The following is a 19,367-nucleotide window of genomic DNA, read 5'->3' as shown; positions in this document are numbered from 1 at the left end:
CTCGGCCAAACAGGACCCCTCTATGATCCCTCCTGATCAGCCTCTCCGCCTTCATCCGGGCTACTAACCCCCCCAAAGCCATTTTCCCCTCTCGGGTGTGGTCCCCCTGGGACCTTCGGCTAACTGGCCCTGGCCCACCCCCAGGCCAGTCAGGACCCCAGGCCCCTGGCTCTTGGGCATCCCTCACAGTGGGCCCCTGGCCCTTTTGACCCTCTCTGGTCCTGGCCCCAGCATGGGCCAGTTGAGGGTACTATCTTCTTGGGTTGGGTCTCAAGCCCCCCTCTCTCTCTCTTTCAGGGTCCACCCTCTGGGCCCTTCCACAAACAGGGTTACCCACCCAGTGGTGGGAGCTAGGGCTTAAGACACCCCAACCCACCTTTCACCGGGATCACTGGCCTGGCATTTCCTGGGGGCTCCCGCGCCACTAAGAGCCCCACCAGACCACCCACTCCTGGCAGGGTGCAGTTTCAGGTCATGCCCAGGACCAGGAGCCTCCTTGCCATCCCCTTACAGCTCCCCCTTGCCTCCAGCTCATTCACAGCAGCCCTTCAGCCAGGCAATATTACTGCCTGCCCTCCAGCAGCCAAACTGCCCTGCTTATATAGGCATCCCTTGTGTCTAAAATGGCTGCCCTAATCAGGCACCTGGAGGCTGCCAGCTCCAGGCCCTTAAAGTGGCAGGCACACACAGTGCACTGCCACAATATGGATAATGTGTGAGACTGATGTAGGTTTTCCACATTGCAGTTTGGGGGAACTCAAGGAAGCAGATAATTGAGCATAGTAATAGTAGCATAGAGATTTCTTTGGTAGTAGCATAGAGAGTTATTTCAGCTACAACATCCTGAAGGTCATTTTCATGCAAGAGCCTTATATAATTTGAAGTCTTTCATCTAGGGATGAAAAAAGAGGCATACAAACTGTGGAAGCAGGGGATAGAAAGGAGGAATATACCTATTTGGCTCACACTTGCAGGAAGTTAGTAAGGAAGTCCAAAGCAGTAATGGAACTCAGGCTGGCAACACAAATTAAGGACAACAAGAAGTCCTTTTTCAGGAATATAGGGAGCAAAAAGAGGGTTCAGGGTAACATAGGACCCCTACAGGACAGACTAGGGCAATTAGTGACAGATAGAAGGGACAAAGCTGAGCTCTTCAATGACTTTTTTGCATCAGTATTCCTGAACATAGAGAAAGACATATGACCTAACTGGACTATAGACAGGCACAAAAGGGAAACCCGCCCAGGTACAGTTACTGTTGACCTACTGAAGGGGCACTTGGAAGGGCTTGACATGTTCAAGTCAGCAGGCCCACATGATCTTGATCCAAGGGTGCTGAAGGAATTGGCTGATGTCATAGCAGAACCACTGACAACACTGTTTGAGCACTCATGGTGCTCAGAACGTCTAAGGGGACTGGAAAAAGGCAAGTGTGGTCCCTATTTTCCAAAAGGTGGAAGGAGGAGGATCTGGATAACTATAGACCAGTTAATCTCACCTCTATCCTTGAAAAAACCTTTGAAAAAATTATCATGGAACATGTTTGTGTGAGTCCAGCACAAAAGCAATGCTGAAGGGAAACCAGCATGGATTTATAGCAGGTCAATCCTGCCTGACAAACCTTGTTTCTTTTTACAACCAGGTCACAAACTGCTTAGATGCAGGAGTCCAGGTGGATGTCAGATACTTGGATTTTTAAAAAGTTTTTGATACAGTATCACATCCTATTTTCATAAAAAAAAACTGAGTGGCTGTGACTTAGATGATTACACAGTCAGTTGGGTGGCAAACTGGCTAATGGGATACGCCCAGAGTGGTGGTGGATGGATTGGTATCAACCTTGAAGGACATGAGCAGAGGTGTTTCCCAGGGCTTGGTCCTCGGGCTAGTGCTGTTCACCATCTTCATCAGTGATTTGGACAAGGCCTTAGCGAGCACGCTGTCCAAATTTGCGAATGACAACAAATTGTGGTGCAAAGCAGACACACTGGAGGACAAGGAGTGGATTCAGTAGATTTGGACAAGCTGGAAAAGTGGGCAGAACAAAATAGGATATAGTTCATAAAGGATAAGTGCAGAGTACTGCACCTATGGAGAAGGAATCACCAACACACATACAGATAGGGGGATGGCTTTCTAAGCCGCACAGCAGCAGAAAGGGATCTTGGAGTCATAGTTGAATCAAAGATGAATATGAGTCAACAATGCGACAAAGTGATCGATAGAGCTAACAGCACTCTGTCATGCATTCATAGGTGCACCATGAACAGGTCTTGGGAGGTAACACTTTCCCTCTATGGGGGGCACTGATAAGACTGCATCTGGAGTACTGTGTTCAGTCTTGGGTGCCACAATTGAAAAGGGATGTGGATAGCCTTGAGAGGGTCCAGAGGAGGGCCACTCATATGATTAGGGTCCTGCAGGATAGGTCCTATGAGGAAAGGCTGAGGGACCGGGTTCTCTTCACCTCTGTAAGAGAAGGCTGAGAGGAGGTTTGATGGTTGTCTACAAATTTGTCAGGGATGGGCAGCAAGGAATAGCAGATATTCTTTTTACCAAGGCACCCTTTGGAGCAACTAGAAACAACAGCCACAGACTGATAGAGAGCAGATTTAGACTAGACCTTAGGAAGAACTTCCTTATGGTAAGGGTTACCAGAATCTGGAACGGGCTTCCAAGTGAGGTGGTGCTCTTCCCTACCTTGGAGGTCTTTAGGAAGAGACTGGACAAACACTTGGCTGGGGTCATCTGACCCCAGCACTCTTTCCTGCCCAGGGCAGGGGGTTGGACTCGATGATCTACTGAGTTCCTTTCCTACCCTGAAAATTGATGAAATCTAATGGTGCTACTGCCACCTCCCAATGTGGGTGGTCATCTCCACAATCACTCTGGCTGTTAGAATGTGCTTTCCAATACAGAGACTGAGTTTTGAGACTCAGACTTTTCTTCACTTGGAGACTTATGTAGTTTTTTTCAGCTGTGCAGAATGAATGAGAAGTGTCACCAATCCATAACTCTTTTGCTCACACAGCTATTAGAGTTTGAAAGAGGGTGCAGATAAATTTTCACAAATACAAATCATGCACTTTGCAAGAGAGTCAAGGAACAGATCCTCAGCTTGCAGTTTGTGGCTAGTACTTCTTGTCTTCCTTGCTCTCTTTGCTTTGCTTATTCCTTCTCTTGCCTTACTTACCTGTATTTTCTCTTGAGTATAAGTAGAAGGATTATCTAAAGCTGTTGCCTGTTCTTCTAGAAATTGAAACCACAGATTTGTGTTAATATTTAGTAACAATGTAGAACAGAATATCAGAAAAAAGTCAGAAAATAGAGGGGAGTCATAAAATATGCATATGCCTTATCCTTCATGATTAGTTAAAAATTCAATAATTTGGTAGGTAGCTAATTAATGCTTGTATGGAGAGTTAATTCCCTGTTTTAAAAACTATTTTTGTATGCAAAATGTTTAAAAAACCCATCTGTATCTACTAAAAGATGTAATGGAGGGCAAGGAGTTTCAATGTTACATTCATTGATGGATTGATTGACTCTAGGTGACAAACAGCCCCGGCTGATTGAAGGTGACAATGCCTGCTCAGGACGTCTGGAGATAAGACATGGACACACTTGGGCTACTGTCAGTGATTCCCACCTTGATCCTAAAGCTGCCAGTGTGATTTGTAATGAGCTACAGTGTGGAGCAGTTGTATCCATCACAGAAGGAGCTCACTTTGGAGAAGGACAAGGGCCAATCTCGACTGAAGAGTTTCAGTGTGTGGGAACTGAGTCTTATCTCGCATACTGCCCCCGAGCACCACCCATGAATCAGACAGGCTCACATGCAAATGATATTGGCCTCATATGTTCACGTAAGTATTCAGAGTGATATGTTAAAAATAGAAATATAGGACCAACAGGGGCCATCTGAGACACTGAATCCAATCCCCTGCATTTGCAGGAAGCCATTTATGTATGTATCCATGTATTTATGTAGTTATATATATCCTACCCTTTCCAACAAAGGCTTAGGAATTCCTCAAATCAACCCTTCAAACCGTCACCTAAAAGACCAGGGCTTGGGTTTAGTAACAAAGTGATATCACTTCACTGGAAGCAATGACAGTAAAACTAGAATCCATATCTGGCAAAATCCTTCAAAGTCAAGATAGTCAGAAAGGTAATGACTCTTCCGGACTTCCTTATTTTTTGACTATTTGGTATAAAACGGGACATGGGCTGGTGTGTTCCTATCTAATCAATGTCTCCCTTTTTTTCCCCCCAGGGTTCACAGGGTTCAGGCTGGTGAACGGCAGCACACAGTGCTCGGGGAGAGTGGAGGTCCAAGTGCTCGGTGTCTGGGGCACCATGTGTGACTCATGCTGGGATTTATCTGATGCCCACGTTCTCTGTCGTCAGCTTGATTGTGGATTTGCTGTGTCCACTCCACGAGGAGGGCGTTTTGGGAAAGGAACCGGGCCTGTCTGGAAAGACGCATTCTATTGTAATGGGACTGAACTCCATTTGTGGCACTGCCCAGTTATTGCCTTGGGGGCCTCTCAATGCTCACATGACCATGATGTTAGTGTGATTTGCTCAGGTGAGTGTAGAAACAACAAAGGATTAGTAGATAGGCAATACAGGACATGCCTGAATTTTCTGCACAGAAAATTCAGGTGCATTAAACTGTGACCAGGCTCATGTCCTCTCATGCACCTGAGTTGGGAGCAGACTGAGACCGAGAGGAGCAGCTTAGTCCAGGACTGGTCCACCCCTGCTCTGCACGACTCCTGCATCCAGGGGGAGCTCCATGTACCAGGCTGGCAGGAGGAATCGGGGTAGCCCTGGCCTTGTAAAGTGTACTGGGGATCAGCTGTGGGCTGGCAGGAGGTACAGGGAGTCAACCGTAAGCTGGGAGGGGACTTCAGGGGCAGCCTTGGGTTGGCAGGGGCAATGGGGGTTCAGACCTAGGCTAGAGCTAATGCTAGTGACATAGCATTAAGGATGTTGACCCACAAGACCAGCAAGGGATGTGTTTGGTAGCTTTGTGCCAGTGCCCAGAAAACTTTATCATATCAATGTGCATATTCTGAGTTCTTCTCCTTGCATTTCCTTTCTTTTCCTTGCCCATTAGAAACTATGATTCAGGCTGCAAATGCCACTGGTACAGACATTTTCAACTCAACCCTTTTCACTTTCCTTCCCCGCTTCATAGTGGAGACCTATTTCAGAAGACACGGCTTTCATATGTTGCCATTTCTGGTATGCTTTCTTAGTGCAATGCAGCAAAAACCTATTAAAGTAATAGTTATTATTTGGAGATGCTCCCTAATTTAGTTGATTTGGTAACTGGGAGATGGTCTCTCAGTTAAATAGCTAGTCAGTCAGTCAGAGATAGATATAGAGTCTATAGGGACTGCTTATTGTTGAAGAATAAAACTTGTGTAATTCTCATTTACACTTGCCCATGTGTACTGAATCTGATGATTACTAGATTTATGCCATACCTCTCTATTCTTGGTCATAGTAGCTGAATGGAAGTGAACATGCCCTCTAGCATCGCGGTGGTCATGTCTACTGTTTGCTTCTAGAATTTCTGGCATTAGATGCAGCTGCGTGAATCATGTTTTTAGATACCGAGACACCTTCAATCAGCTTAGTGCTATCTGAATGCCTCACAGCAGAAGGCAAAGCTGTAGGCTCTTCTGTCTGCCTTCCTCAGGCTACATTGCTACAGTGGTGTGGGGAGAGGAGCCTGCTAATATTTTAATGATGGCATCATTACAAAGCTGCTGGGGCCATTTGATGGCAGGGGTTTTCCTTTTGCTGGAGCTACACCCTCATCCCTGACAACACAAGCTCTGCAAGGAGAAAGCAGAAGCTGCATCCATATCAGGGGTTTTGCAGCAGAGCTACATTAGCCATAGGGTCTTATTTTGTCATACCCTTTGCCAAGAGAGCTCTGCTGGCTGACAGGATCAAAAGGTCAGTGTTATTCCTTGGCTTCAAGGAATACACTTAATCAGACATCCTAGCCAGCAACTCTCTCTGCCAGGGCTCTAGCCTTGAGTATTAAAATTCTAATGAAGGATTTTCCTAAAATCCTTGTAACAGCAGTTTTTCATCTTCTCACTGTAGTTCTCTGAATGTTTGATAACTTTTGGTAATATCATGAATGCATTCTTCATTTTATGTAATTCAGAACAAAGAGTGGTGTTCAATGCATTTTCTGTCTTCCCTGAGGGCAGGTCACTCTGAATCAGTCATACTGTTGAATGGAGAGAGCCGGTGCGATGGGCGAGTTGAGGTTTCCTTTGGTGGCACATGGAGCAGAGTCCTGGATGATCAGTGGGACATGAATGATGCCAGCGTGGTGTGCAGGCAGCTCCAGTGTGGAGCTGCTGAGAAAGCCTATCACCCTGCAAAGTCTGAGCGTGGGACAGGTCCTGTGGGGTTTAGAAGTGTTCAGTGTGCAGGACACGAGTCTAATCTGACCCTGTGTAACACCTCCCTGTCTGAGACAATGCAGCCTGGTATAGCTGAAGACGTCAGTGTTGTTTGCTCAGGTGACTTCCCCTGAAAATCCTACAAACACCCTCTTCTGTCAGGGGTACAGCCAGGATGTAAGCTAGGAGTGGGCAATTATTTAGGTCTGCAGCGAACATGGAGTTTTGATGAGCTGTTACTGGCCGATTCAGAACCCCCCGCCAGCAACTCACCAAACCCTCTATGGGGCTGTGGGCACGCAGTGAGCAGTGTTAGGGAGCAGGAGGGGTGGGTGAGCCTGGGGACATGGGACTGGGTCATGGGGCAGTGAGAGCTCCTCTGGGGTGGGGAGAGGTGTGTTGGGGCAGGGTGTGCATGTGTGTGTGTGTTGGGGCGGCTGCCTAGGTGCTAGGTCCTGGGAGCTTGCCAGGGGTGAGGGGAGTGGAGGTGGGTGGTGCGCCTCACATGGGGCCCAGCCAAGCCCACTTGTGTCAGAGCAGCCCATGGTGTGCTTCCATCTGCACATGCAGCTGGGCCTGGGCATGCCCTGTTCTGTTCCCCCGGCTTCCCTTAAACATCAGAATGATTTGCATGGAGACTATTCAGTTATCATTGATTTGCACATTAATTGCTGGGATTTCTCCTTACAGGAAGCAGGAGGATCAGACTGGTGAATGGGGCAGGTCGCTGTGCTGGGAGAGTGGAGGTGTATTACCAGGGCTCCTGGGGGACCATATGTGATGATTCCTGGGACTTGTCTGATGCCAATGTGATTTGCAGACAGCTGAGATGTGGATACGCCATTGAGGCATCTCCTTCTGCTCGATATGGGCAAGGCTCAGGGCAGATCTGGCTGGACGATGTGAAATGCTCCGGGGATGAGTCCGAGCTCTGGACATGTCCTTCCAGGGGCTGGGGCCAGCACAACTGCCGACACAAAGAGGATGCAGGAGTGCTCTGTTCAGGTCTGTTGTATAGCTGCTCTCATGAGCCTGGTAAGAAGTGATATACTAGAGGGGGCAAATCTTTGAGGGGAGAGATAAGAATAATAGAGATCCTCCCTGGCTGTTTATTTCTCTTTCTTGCCTTCCCATTTATGACAGTCATTATTAAAATGCTGCAGTTTTCCATAACTGTCCACCTAGATTATGAAAGATACTAAACCTATTACACAGTACGGACCGGGAGAGACACTGCAGTATCTTAGGTATTTTGTAACTCTTGGTAACCAATGACTTTGCACAGGTTTCCATTTTATGCCTAATGACCAGGGATCCTGGTTTTCCCTCATACAAAATCACAACTTCTCTGCTAAAAAACCTAAAATCTGTGATTAAAATTAAAGGCCACCCCACATCCTCCCTGCCCCCATCCCTAGCCCTGCTGATGGCACTCACTCCCCAGCCACAGCCCCCACAGCCTCGCTGGTTCCCCCTGCTCCCCCAGCCCTGCTGGAAGGGGCCCCCAGCTGCCGGGGGTATAAACCCAGGTTTGTAGCCCCTTGCCCCTACTGCCTCCCTGTTGTGGGCTTGGACGGGGCTGCTCCCTGCCACTACATGCACTCCCAAGGGACAGGGGGGACCTGTGCCCCCAGATGTGTACCCAGGGCAGGTGTATGCTGAGGCTGCTGCCCATCTGGGTGGGGCTTGGGGCCCAGGGCTGCAATGCACAGCTGCAGGGTCCGAGCTGGGAGCAGCATGGGGCCGTGGGTGGCTCATCTGGGGAGGGCAGGTTTCCTACTGCCTCACACGTTCCAGGGGACAGGGAAGACTTGCACCTCCAGGTCTGTATCCAGGGCAGACGTAGGCTGCGGGCTCTAGTTTCCATGATGCTTCCCTCCCCCGGGGCCTCCGGAGTCTCCAGAGGCAGCAGGTGCAACTTGGCGTGGCCAGGGACAGTGGGGCATGGGGAGATTCCTTGCTGCTGTAGGCTGTCACTCTGCTGCCTTGGCAGTGCGCCTCTAGCGCCTGCCACTGCTTTGAGGGGTGAAGCCCCCTGCTCACCGCTGCTCCTTGCCACCCTGCTTCCCTCCCCCTCATGACCCTGTGCAGCAGGGAGAGGAGGAAGTACACAGAAAAGCTCTTTGCTGCTTCTTGCCCCCACCCCGTGCTGGTCTGATGATGCACCTCTTGTGCACGGGGCTGCAACGAGGGAAGCAGCATGGAGCTGCACCCCTCAAAGCAGTGGCAGGTGCTGGAGGCACATCTCCAGGGCAGCGGGGGGCGGGCGTCGGGGGAAGCTTGCAGCAGCAAGAAATCCCTGCATGGTCCCACTCTCCCCAGCTGTGGCGGGTCATGCCCGCTAGCTTGGGGGTCTCCAGCAGTCCGGGGGGAGGGAAGCAGGGTGGGAGCTTAAGCCTACAGCCTGTGCCTGCAGAGGGTACAGGTCTGGGTGGTGTGGGAACCCCCTGCCTCCCATGAGTGCACATGGCAGCGGGGACCAGGTCCTCCGCTGCTCCTTCCCCTGGACAAGCCACCCACAGCCTCATTCTGCTCCCAGCTTGGGCCCTTCAGCTGTGAATTGCAACCCTGTACCCAAGCTCCAAGCACCACCCAGCTGGACAGCAGCCCCAGCCCTGCCCAGCTCCCTCCCTCCTTCCAGGGGCCTCAATCCCCCTTTTTCCCTACACGTACCTGCTGAATCTACTCTTCCAGCTGCCTGGGGCCACGTGCACGTCTATGTACATGGCGGCCCCTTTTTCTCCACCTTTTTCTCACTCCCTCCCAGCTCCCTGCAGGCTGGAACTCTGCCAGCGTGCAGGGAGCGCGTTGCAAAATGGCAAAATCCACAGGTTTCTCTGGTAAAATTAGAAATCTGTGTTTGCCTCAGGTAAAAGGCAAAATCCACGGTTTACTCCATTTTTCTGTGGGAAATGGAAAACCCGGATCCCCGCTTATGACCTTAGGATCTTTGGAAAACTTTTTGACTTTTTCAGTGATTCTTGATGGAAATTGTTGCTACATTTGTTCCTGCATAGAGTTGTCAGTGATCTCCGGGATTTCAATCTGCATACTTCAGGTTATACCAGAATCAGGTCAGTACAATTTGATTTTTTGCATTTCCCTCTAGAGTTCATGGATCTGAGGCTGGTGAATGGTGGTGAATGTGCTGGACGGCTGGAGGTTTTCTACAATGGGACCTGGGGGAGTGTTTGCTCCAATCGAATGACTCAAGCCACTGTTGAAATTATATGCAAACAGCTGAGCTGTGGAGCTGGAGGGGCATTTGCAAGAGAGTTTGCATATGGAGAAGGTTCTGGTCCCACATGGCTGGACAACATTGAGTGTCATCGTGAGCATCACAGTTCCCTTTGGCAGTGCCCATCAGAGCCGTGGGATCTTCAGTCATGTGATACCCGGATAGAAGAGACCCACATTTCTTGCAGTGGTAATTTTAAAACCATCTTAAAACACACATACACATACACACCCAGAGGATACACCACCAGCCTCTGATGTAAACCTGCACCTGCACATGTGTGCCCACATTCACTGAGGCATTGAGGAAGAAAAATATTGCATTTTTAGGCAAGGTGCTTTTGAGGTGCATATTTATTAGGCACCCAGTTTTGTGGGTGATCTCTTTTACTGGATCAAATGTTTATTTGGGAAGGACATAGATAAGATAGCAGGTACCAAAGTCTCCTTCCTCCAGTTTTTGGGAGAGAAGTAGTCACAGTAGAGCATTGGACATTTTTAATTGATTAGACCTTTTTTCATTCTTAAGATTATAACAAACTTATCTTAATTATCTATTAAAATGAGAAGACGGCCTGTGGTAAACAAAGGAACATTATTCATTATAAATAAAATGTATATTACATAGTAGGCATTCATTTTTGAACATTATATGTGCAGCTTTGTTGTTTCTATTTTGGGGATGAAAATCAATGGTTGATTCAGGCTGTGAAGTTTGACGCAGGGTGAGAATTTTCCAAAAATCTATTCGTGTCTATTTCTGCTAGTGGCTTGGATACGTGTGTGAAGATGCTGGATCTGAGCCATAGGTTCATTTCGGTTCCAGGTGCAGTACAATTGTTTCTCTTCACTGGAATTCCCTACTACTCCAGGTGTTTTTCAGATAATAAAGCTGTTCACTATCAGGTTCTTTATAAAATGATAGGGAAGAGACTCAAAGAGAGAAAGCATGGAGTGAGAAATCACAAGCACACATGCTGTCAGAGAGCTGCAAAACATTTGAGAAATCATGATTATCACTGTAGTACAAATCCTTCGGGTATTACATAAACTAGAACTTACATCTTATTCATACATGGCGTGTCTACACGTACCCATATGGCAATGTTGCTACAGCGCCATGCTGTAGTACTCCCTTTTGGAAGTACTAAAGCACAGCGCAATAGCAGCCTGTACTGTGTTGTACGCTGGGTGCCTAGTTATTTTTAGCTGCTACATGGCCATTGCAGCACAATATAGTGAGGGGGCGCACCACTGCAGCGAAGTAGCTGCTGGTCATGTATAGATGCACATGATTTCCATGTCAGCTGAGTGCATTGCTACAGTGATGTAGCATCACATGTAACCATGCCCACAGTGCAGCAGTGGAGAGGTTATAGATTCTACTTAATTTTCCATGTATAAATTCTACTTTATTTCGCATGAAACACAGTAATTAACTTTAAGATACTCATGCATGGTAGTATTTGTTTCTGTAGGAGGAAAAGAAAACAGAACACAAAACCCATTTGCTGCATGCCCAAGCTCTACAAACTGCACAGGTATGGATGCTTCTCTATATATCTTCTCAATCCCTAAGGACCTTCCGTGCTCTCCCAGTAACATGTAAAGTTTCTGCCTTTCTCAGACACAGAAAAGATCCGTGTTGTGGGAGGAGAGGATGGCTGTTCAGGGAGAGTGGAAGTTTGGCAGCGTGGCTCCTGGGGAACAGTGTGTGATGACTCCTGGGACATGGCAGATGCGGATGTTGTGTGTAAACAGCTGGGCTGTGGAGCTGCTGTGTCTGCCCTGAGTGGAGCAGCATTCGGGGAAGGGGATGGCCCCATCTGGCTGGAGAAGTTGGACTGTCGAGGGACAGAGTCATCTCTGTGGCACTGTCCTGCAAAGCACTGGGGGGACATTAACTGCCACCATAAAGAAGATGCTGCTGTGAATTGCTCTGGTGAGTACAAGCCTCTGTGGACAGGCTTGGCAGGATTCAATAAGGAAAACTTCCTGCAGAGATGGTATGTGAGGCTAGAAAGAGATGATGTCAGTGGAGCATGAGTGGCTGTGCTGTGATTGGTTGTGGCACAACTGATTGTGTACCATGGGCATCTACAGATACACCTGGTTGCTGAGCCCTAACTTGGAGTGTGTCTGAGTGAGGGAAAACCAGGTTTCCTAACTGTGTTAGCTAATGAGTGGCCTAATAGTATATATGTATTTGTATATAAGATGCAGAATGGTGGAAAACTTTGAATCTCTTGTCCTTGCACCCATCCCTCTGCCAGGCAGCCTTATCACCTGGGCATAATGAATAAAGCTAATCTAGTTATTTGCACTGTGGATCTGTGTTCAAACCATTATGCAGTAAGAGCAGGCCACCCCTTGGTAGCAGTAACAGTGACTGACAGGTTTTTGATAAAGTGTGCAACTTTCTGTGGAGCGGTCTGGATCCCCCTGCCCAGCCATGTATCAGACACCTGTTCCTTGGCCACAGGAATGGATGGTGAGGGGTGTAACCTTGGAGGGCCCAGATGTGCTCATGTGTCAGCCCATGGAGCCCCTGCTCTCATCTGAGGCTCCGGTGTTCTAGTTTATTAGTATTGTCCTCACTGCTCCTAAAGCACTGGGGGACTTCTTTCTCAGGTGGCCCAGCACTGTCCCTGCCCCACTTGAAGGGAGAACATATATGTGATGTGCCAGTTCCACCTGCAGCCACACAGAGGGACCATCCCTTTGGTAGATAATGCTTTACCTCTCCCATCTTTCAGACTCCAACCCTTCTCGTTTTTCCTTTTTCAGATGCTACAGGAATGACAACGTCCCGTAAGGGAACAGGTAAAGAACCCCCTTTCATTAAGTGCTGCATTTTCCTGAGAGATGACCTGTAACCTGTGCTCTGGGAGAAGGAGCTTCTTGACAAAAAGTCTGATATCGATGAGGCAATGGCACCTGGGGTGGGTCCTGCAGGGCACGCCGACCAGTAGGCTTTCCTGCTCAGTGGCTTTCCGCTGATGTGCCTGGGCTCCTGGCTTTCGCTCTAGTATGAGAGTTCCCTTCCTGTCTCTCAGTATTTGACCTTTTGGCCACATACAGTAGAATTAGTAACTGGGGATGTTCCCTTGAGATTCATTTGTCTTTCAGAGAAGAGTCTCTACTGCTCCTATGTTTGTTTCCTTTCAGATCCACCTCCAACAGACAGTGGGGGAGACATGGTGCCCATTGTCATCTGCATTATTCTGGGGGTCCTTCTCTGCTTGGTCCTTATCATTCTGGCTGGGCTGGTGCAAAAAGGCAGAGTGCAGCAGAAAGGTGTGTCCCAGTGTGTCTAAATGATATTAGAAATACCTCTTTGAAGTTGCAAGGAGAGTTTTAGGGTATCAGAAGGAAGAGGGAGATAGGGGGAAAGAACCTAGACTGGGGTGCTCAACCCCCAGCCTGTGGGCCAGATCCCTCCCACAGCGCCATGCAATTCAACACATGGGGTCCCAATGGATTCTGTGGGAAGACTTGCCAACTGTGGCCCCCAGCCCTAGACTGAACATGCAGAGCAGCACGGGGTCCAATTCCAGTTCACGGGGCCTAGGTGCGGGGAGCGGGGAGCTCCGCATCCTGATTTCAGATGGACATCATGGCACAGAGCTCTGCACCATCTCTATTCTGCCAGGTTTGAGCTCCAGTGCTTTTCCCACTGCCCCTGCCTGGCTAGGATGAGGCTTTAGCTGGGTGGAGGGAGTACAGAGCTCCACGGCCAGAAATTGGTATACAGGGCTGGCACAGGGCCTGATCCAGCCTGCAAACTGGCCTCGTACCAGTCATCTGGCTAATGGAAAAAAAATGTGAGCACCAATGACCTAGAAGAATTGGAAATCCTGTGGAAATGTGTGAGAATATAGGTGAGTGAACTACAGCTCTGAGCAATATTGGATAGTGATTATCCTCACTAGTTGCACCTGTAGGATTCAGTCCTACAGTCAAATACATCTGTAGGTACAAGAAATTTGGAAAGCAGAGAAATAAGTGTTGGGACAGGGATTATTGAAGCTGCTGCATAGGCAATAATGTGCAGTAATGAAATGAAAATAAACAGATATGTTAAGAGGAGAGATCTTGTGATGGTGCAACTGCTAAAGGAAACATCTCCAAAGAGAAGTTTTGAAAAGGGACACATTTGTTGTCTGGACTGGGATATTTTCTGGGCTAAAATAGAAGAACTGCTGACAGTGCCTCACTGACCTGTGGCAGAAGGGTTTAATAGTATTTCCCACCTCGTGTTCTACTAACCACATACTCTTTGCTTTCAGCATCCAGAAAATTCATACAGCCCTTCTCTGAGGCTGTGTATGAAGAGATTGACTACAGCTCAATGAAGGAGAAGGGGCAATCATTTGCTCATTCAGGTGTGTGCATTGCATTCCTAACAGAGTCACTGTCTAATTCACTTGTCATCCTGAGATCATGAACTAGTCCTAATTTCCTGTAGTTTTCAACCCCAGAGGGCTGAAATGCTGCAAGCACTAGCTCTGTGATGAGACCAGCCAGTAACTGGACTTCCGTCAATGAGCGCCCTACCCTGCTTACGAATCAGACTTTGCTAGTCCCACCTGTAGGGACACTTTCTGCAACATTGTCCATATTGCATTTTTGGATTATATCTAAGTATGGCCCAGGAAAGCATCTATTTTTAGGGTCAAATAATTTGAAAATGGCTTTGGAACATTTGAATAAGAACTATTCTCCAGCTCCTTCCCTTTGCTGCAGTGGTCAGTGATCTGCTGTGCAGGTTCACTTTCCTTTGTTGTTTCTTCCATCCTCCTCCTTTCTCCCACAGAGTGTGGCACTAATTTAGTTGTATGGCAGAGGGCAGCGACAAAAGGGTGTAAACAGAAATCACCAACTGAAGTGGACCGGCTGTGGCAGTATGTCTCCCTACAACTGATCTGCTTCATTGGGTAAAACACATGTTGCCCGTTGTCATGAATTGATCATGGCCTAATCTTTTGGGACAACAGGTGATGTGTTCCCCACTTACAAAGATGTGTCCTAGAGATTCCCCATGGCACATCCATGTAAAGGGGGAAGCTGAGGTTCCCTACTTACAAAGAAGTGCATCAGAGATTGCCCAGGATGAGTTCCTGTAAGAGGGTAAAGCTGGGCGTATACTCCTGGGGGCTTGAGGGGCCTGAATCTGCAAAGTAATTTCCAGGCCTTGCAGGATCAGTCCTCTCAAGTCCCAAGAGTGCTAGCCTGGGGCAGCTGAAGAGCATGGGTAGGTCTGGCTTGTCTGTGGTCTTGTGCATAAAACAATCAGACGTCTGCTGCAATAAAATGGCAGAAACTATTAACATCTTCATTGCAGCCACAAGGTTTGGGCATTTGTGGTGTGACAAGGAGTATGAATTCCTGTTTGCCTGGCTTTTGTGCCTCCATCAGAATTTTCTACCGTAAGAAACAGAAAACTCATGCCGTGCTCTATGTCAGAAGAGAGGCATGTTGTCCAAGCAGTAAGTATTTGGCAGTTTGGATGCTTTGCAGTTTCCAGAAATCTGGATGTTACCGGAGTAGTTTGATTTTCTGCTGGGAACCCTGAAATGAAACTACAGCTCTCTGGCTCTTTCTAGGTTGTTTTGGAGAAAGAGCTTCTAGGGATTTCAGGCTCCTGGCTTGCAGAGCCATTGGGACTCTTGAGGTGGCTGACTGCCCAGGCTGCCAAACTCCCGCAGGGGTCAGCTCTGCAGAGAGTTGGGACACTTGGGAAATAACATGTCTTGGATCTCAGGGATCCTAGGAAAATGGGAAGCTAGTTGCCTAGCTCCCCAGGCTGCCTGCCTTGCAGAAAGGCAGAAAAATCTATCTTTGTGTGTGACAAACTCCCCTACCTTTCCATATTTTATTTTTGCATTACATTGTATTTGTTATTTTATTGCCTAGAGTCAACTGACTTAAAACATGTGCTAGTGCCATTAATACCTGATAAAAGGGTTTATTTCCTCATTCAAACTTTTTCCTGTTTACTGTTGTAATTAAACCTACTATTGAAAAGAAAACAGAATTTTACACTTATTTGTCCTGGGATGTCAACTTCAGGATAGGAGCAGTATTACTGCAGTGGCTAACTATGAACTAGTTAAAATGTAACAGCTATTTTCTTAGTCAAAGTTTCAAAGAAGTTGTTACATACAGGTGCTACTCTGGTTAGTACAGAACGAAAAAACAAGTAGTTTTCATGATTTTAAAAATAAAGAATAAAAGCACTGAAAACAATTAACGTAAAAAGCCTGAAATAGATTACAACAATTTATCCAGTGCTAGAATTTGTAGATTCTGGGTGTGTCTACACATTGCCATTCTTTTTGGAAGGTCTAAAGCATGGCGCAGTAATTGTCCATACTGCGCCATGTGAGTGGCGCGCACTTTGTTTTTCTCACTATGTTGTTGTAGCGGTGTGCTGTAAGTGGAGAGCATGCTGCTATGGCGACATAGCCAATGATCACATGTAGACCCACATGATCACTACATCATTGTACCGGGCCATATGGTAACTACGTTGCCATAGGTTGACGTGTAGATGCTCCCTCTGCCTATCAATCCTAGTCCTCCCTTGCCTCCCAGCTCACTGAGATGGGTTTCTGTTTTCAGCTCTTTGCAGCATCTAGCAGACAGATTTGATCTCTTCAAATGTGTTTCATAACTATATGAGATTGTACTGATACTGAGATTGATAGGAAGGGATTTTCACTTCTTACCTGCCTGAAAATGTGTGCACCTAAATCTTTTGTCCCAGGTGCATACTTATATCTGTCTTAAGTGTAAGGTCTTCATTCTTATTAATTACCATATCTATTTCAGATGTTCCTGTCATGTGTGGAGATTCCACAGGAAATGACTATGATGATGCCAAAGAAGTTCGTGACCCTGAAGAAGTTCATGGATCTAGACAGAATAAAGAGGAAGCCTCTGGGATCTCTGATAAAAGTGAGAGAAACCAGGATTTCAAGAAAAGTGGGAAGCAAATACAGTTTACCGTGTTTCACAATTTTATTGCTAATCTCATGGTACCTGTTATAATTTTACGATCCCTAGCTTGTGTGAGCTTGTAAGTATCTTCCATCCTGTTGTGATCTCTTTCAGCTTACCATCTCACAGGATAAATCTGTGATATGAATATGGAAGGAAGCAGAAACTAAAAAATAAATGAATACACTGAAAACATTTAAATTAAAAAGCCTCAAAATTATTACATTAATTTATGGATAGAAACAGGAATTAAAGATGTGGAAGAAAACAGAAACTGGGACAGGATACAAAACGTTTTTTAAATCAAAATACAGTTCAATAATACTGATATCTTTCTATGAAAAGGGAATGCGTTTCTAGAATAAGGCTAATGTTGTGAACTTAGTTTATCTAGGTCTAAGGAGAGAATTTTCTAACAGGCTTCCCAGACTGAATTAATGTATTTGACGGAGAGAGCATATCAAGGATCTTTATGGGCATCTCAGCCTTTTGTCCCTGACCTTTACTTATTTTCTCTTTTCAGTGTCAGGCCTGTCCTCATCACTATTAATTCTCATCTGTATTTCAGAGGCCTCTGTACTGCCCAGAGATGCCAACAAAGATGGTTATGATGATGCTGGAGAAATTTCTGATCCAGAACACAGTTCTGCTTTTCACCAGAATGATGAGGAAGTCAGTGAAGCCACAGAGGAAAGTGATGGGACAAGGTATTCACAGACAGGTGAGTGAAGATGCCATATCTTGCTATTCAATCTCTAGTCTTATAGTATTTAGTATTTTTCAAAAAGCCCCTGTCATGTCTGGAATTTCCATAAGACGTGGCTATGATGATGTCAAAGATGTTTATCACCCTGAAGAAGTTCTTGCACCTAGGCAGAATAAAGAGAAAGTCATTGGAATCCCTGAAGAAAGTGGAGTCTCATCATTACATAAAAGGCTTTGTTTTCCTTAAAAAATGTGTAGCAAGTTTTCCAGCTATAAATTTAAAAGGCTTCAAAAAAATAAAGCATGCTTAATCTAAAGGTTCAGAAATAACAGAGAGTTCAAAATATTTTTTTTATTATAAAGTTCAAAAATATAAGTTACTCCCACAGTAGTTTGAGGCCTCCCTCAAGAATCCTGAAGTTATATGCTTGGAAATAATAGATATACTTGTATTTCATGGTGCCCTCGTTCACCAAGGAGTAGATGGTTGCGGTGGCTCACCTGAAAGGCAAGGCAGGTTCAGAACTAAGTCAGTATCATGTGCTTCCCTTGATATTTTCAGGTTGGAGTCTGCACTCCCGAAGAAGTAGAGCTGACAGAAAAGACCCATCCCTGCCTCCTGGGGACACAGAATATGATGATGTTGAAGATGGTTTTGCTGAGACATTGATGTAAGAATGTCTGTGTTTAGCACAAATGCCTTGTGAGGACATAAATGCTATATAATTAGATTACTCCTCTCAGAAATGCTGACTGGGCCAAAGAGTCACTAGAGACGGTCCGTGCATAGCTGGTAGCCTGACCAGCTTCTTATAGAGGGTGATATAGTTGCAAGTGTATTAGTTTAAGTGACAATTTTTAAGTTATCATTGATCAGGCTGTATGAATAGTTAGCGCTTTTGTATTCCAAAAAAAAAAAAAAATCTTCATCCAAATTTAATGCATTTTCTTATTAAACCCTTTTTGTAAGCTTGTTCCAGAAATTATATTTCTCTCAACCTGATGTATTGGGTCAGTCCAAGGGGATGGTAATGGAGTGAGAATGAAAATGCATCACAAGACAAGGTAACAAATATAGGCATGTCTACCTCCAGAGGGGGTAAATTAGACCCTGCCTCCAAGGTCAGCATTGTAGAGACATGCAGCCCCTTGGGAGCCTGGTTGGAATCTGATCCATAGTGGGGGCAGCAAGAAATGCTGTGGGGGCATCTGCCCTTACCCAGAAGGCTCCTGCCCTGCCATTGCCCCACATAGGGGAGAGAGAAACCAATAAACAAAATCCAAAAAATACCTTGGGGCTAGTGAATCCAATAGGGGCAGGTTGGGGCTGTGGGGGAAGTGGAGGTCAGGGTAAAGGGGGCTGAAGATCACTGAGCTACAGCCCCATGGGAAACCAAGCAAGCTATGCCTGGGAAAGGTGGTAGGGGGGACACCCACAAGGGCTGGGCAGACTTGAGCTGGCTTACTCAGCCACACAACACCAGGGCAGGGGGAGTGGACCACAGGACTCATCCCACAAGGGCAAAATACACAATGGAGGTTGCTCAGGCAGGTGTGAAGAAATGGCTGGAATGGTGGAGGGGCGATGTGTGTGGAAGCTCAGTCCAGGAGCCCCTCAGGCCTCCAGCCATTCATTTAGCAGCAGGGCAGCAGGCAGGGAAACAAAGCGCAGGATCAGATGTGGTGATGCAGGTGTGAGGGAGTGCAGGAGCAGTCAATTAAGGAAGTAATCCAGTGCAGGTGCAGTGTAGGGCAGTGCAATGTGGTGCAGCAGGAAATCCACCCCTCTCCTGAAAGTGGGCAGCAGCAGTACAGGCAGTCACCAAAAGCAGCAGTGCTAGCAGCCGTCCAGGTCAGCCACTCAATGCATGATTCAGGTAAAGGTGAAAGTGAAGGTGAAGGCAGGGGGTGGCCTACAGAGGCAGCTTGGGCAGGGAAGGCACCCTTAGTTGCTGGCAGTGATGGTGGGGGAGGAGCCCATGG

The 19,367-nt window shown here is 46.9% G+C and overlaps 1 protein-coding gene across 1 annotated transcript; it reads left to right on the top strand.

Moving 5' to 3' along the window:
• The first annotated feature begins 4,113 nt into the window (after positions 1 to 4,113).
• LOC102562639 (antigen WC1.1) lies at positions 4,114 to 18,059 on the top strand. Its single transcript, XM_059726245.1, has 13 exons — positions 4,114 to 4,174; positions 4,280 to 4,594; positions 6,471 to 6,560; positions 7,131 to 7,445; positions 9,550 to 9,870; positions 11,177 to 11,218; positions 11,305 to 11,619; positions 12,465 to 12,500; positions 12,846 to 12,974; positions 13,967 to 14,062; positions 16,512 to 16,637; positions 17,203 to 17,400; positions 17,947 to 18,059. The coding sequence occupies exons 1-13, from the start codon at positions 4,114 to 4,116 to the stop codon at positions 18,057 to 18,059; spliced, it is 2,157 nt and encodes a 718-aa protein (XP_059582228.1).
• Positions 18,060 to 19,367: the final 1,308 nt, after the last annotated feature.

This window comes from Alligator mississippiensis, chromosome 4, assembly GCF_030867095.1.
Source record: "Alligator mississippiensis isolate rAllMis1 chromosome 4, rAllMis1, whole genome shotgun sequence".
Lineage (NCBI taxonomy): Eukaryota > Metazoa > Chordata > Crocodylia > Alligatoridae > Alligator > Alligator mississippiensis.
This window is presented reverse-complemented; position numbering and strand designations above follow the sequence as displayed.

What these genes read in the sequence shown, in the direction of transcription:
- LOC102562639 (XM_059726245.1), top strand. Translation starts at nt 4,114, where the DNA reads ATGACAGTAAAACTAGAATCCATATCTGGCAAAATCCTTCAAAGTCAA. An exon ending in TGTTAGTGTGATTTGCTCAG is followed by an intron (nt 4,595 to 6,470) that starts GTGAGTGTAGAA and finishes TTCAGTGTGCAG; the next exon opens with GACACGAGTCTAATCTGACC. An exon ending in AAGCTCTACAAACTGCACAG is followed by an intron (nt 11,219 to 11,304) that starts GTATGGATGCTT and finishes TGCCTTTCTCAG; the next exon opens with ACACAGAAAAGATCCGTGTT.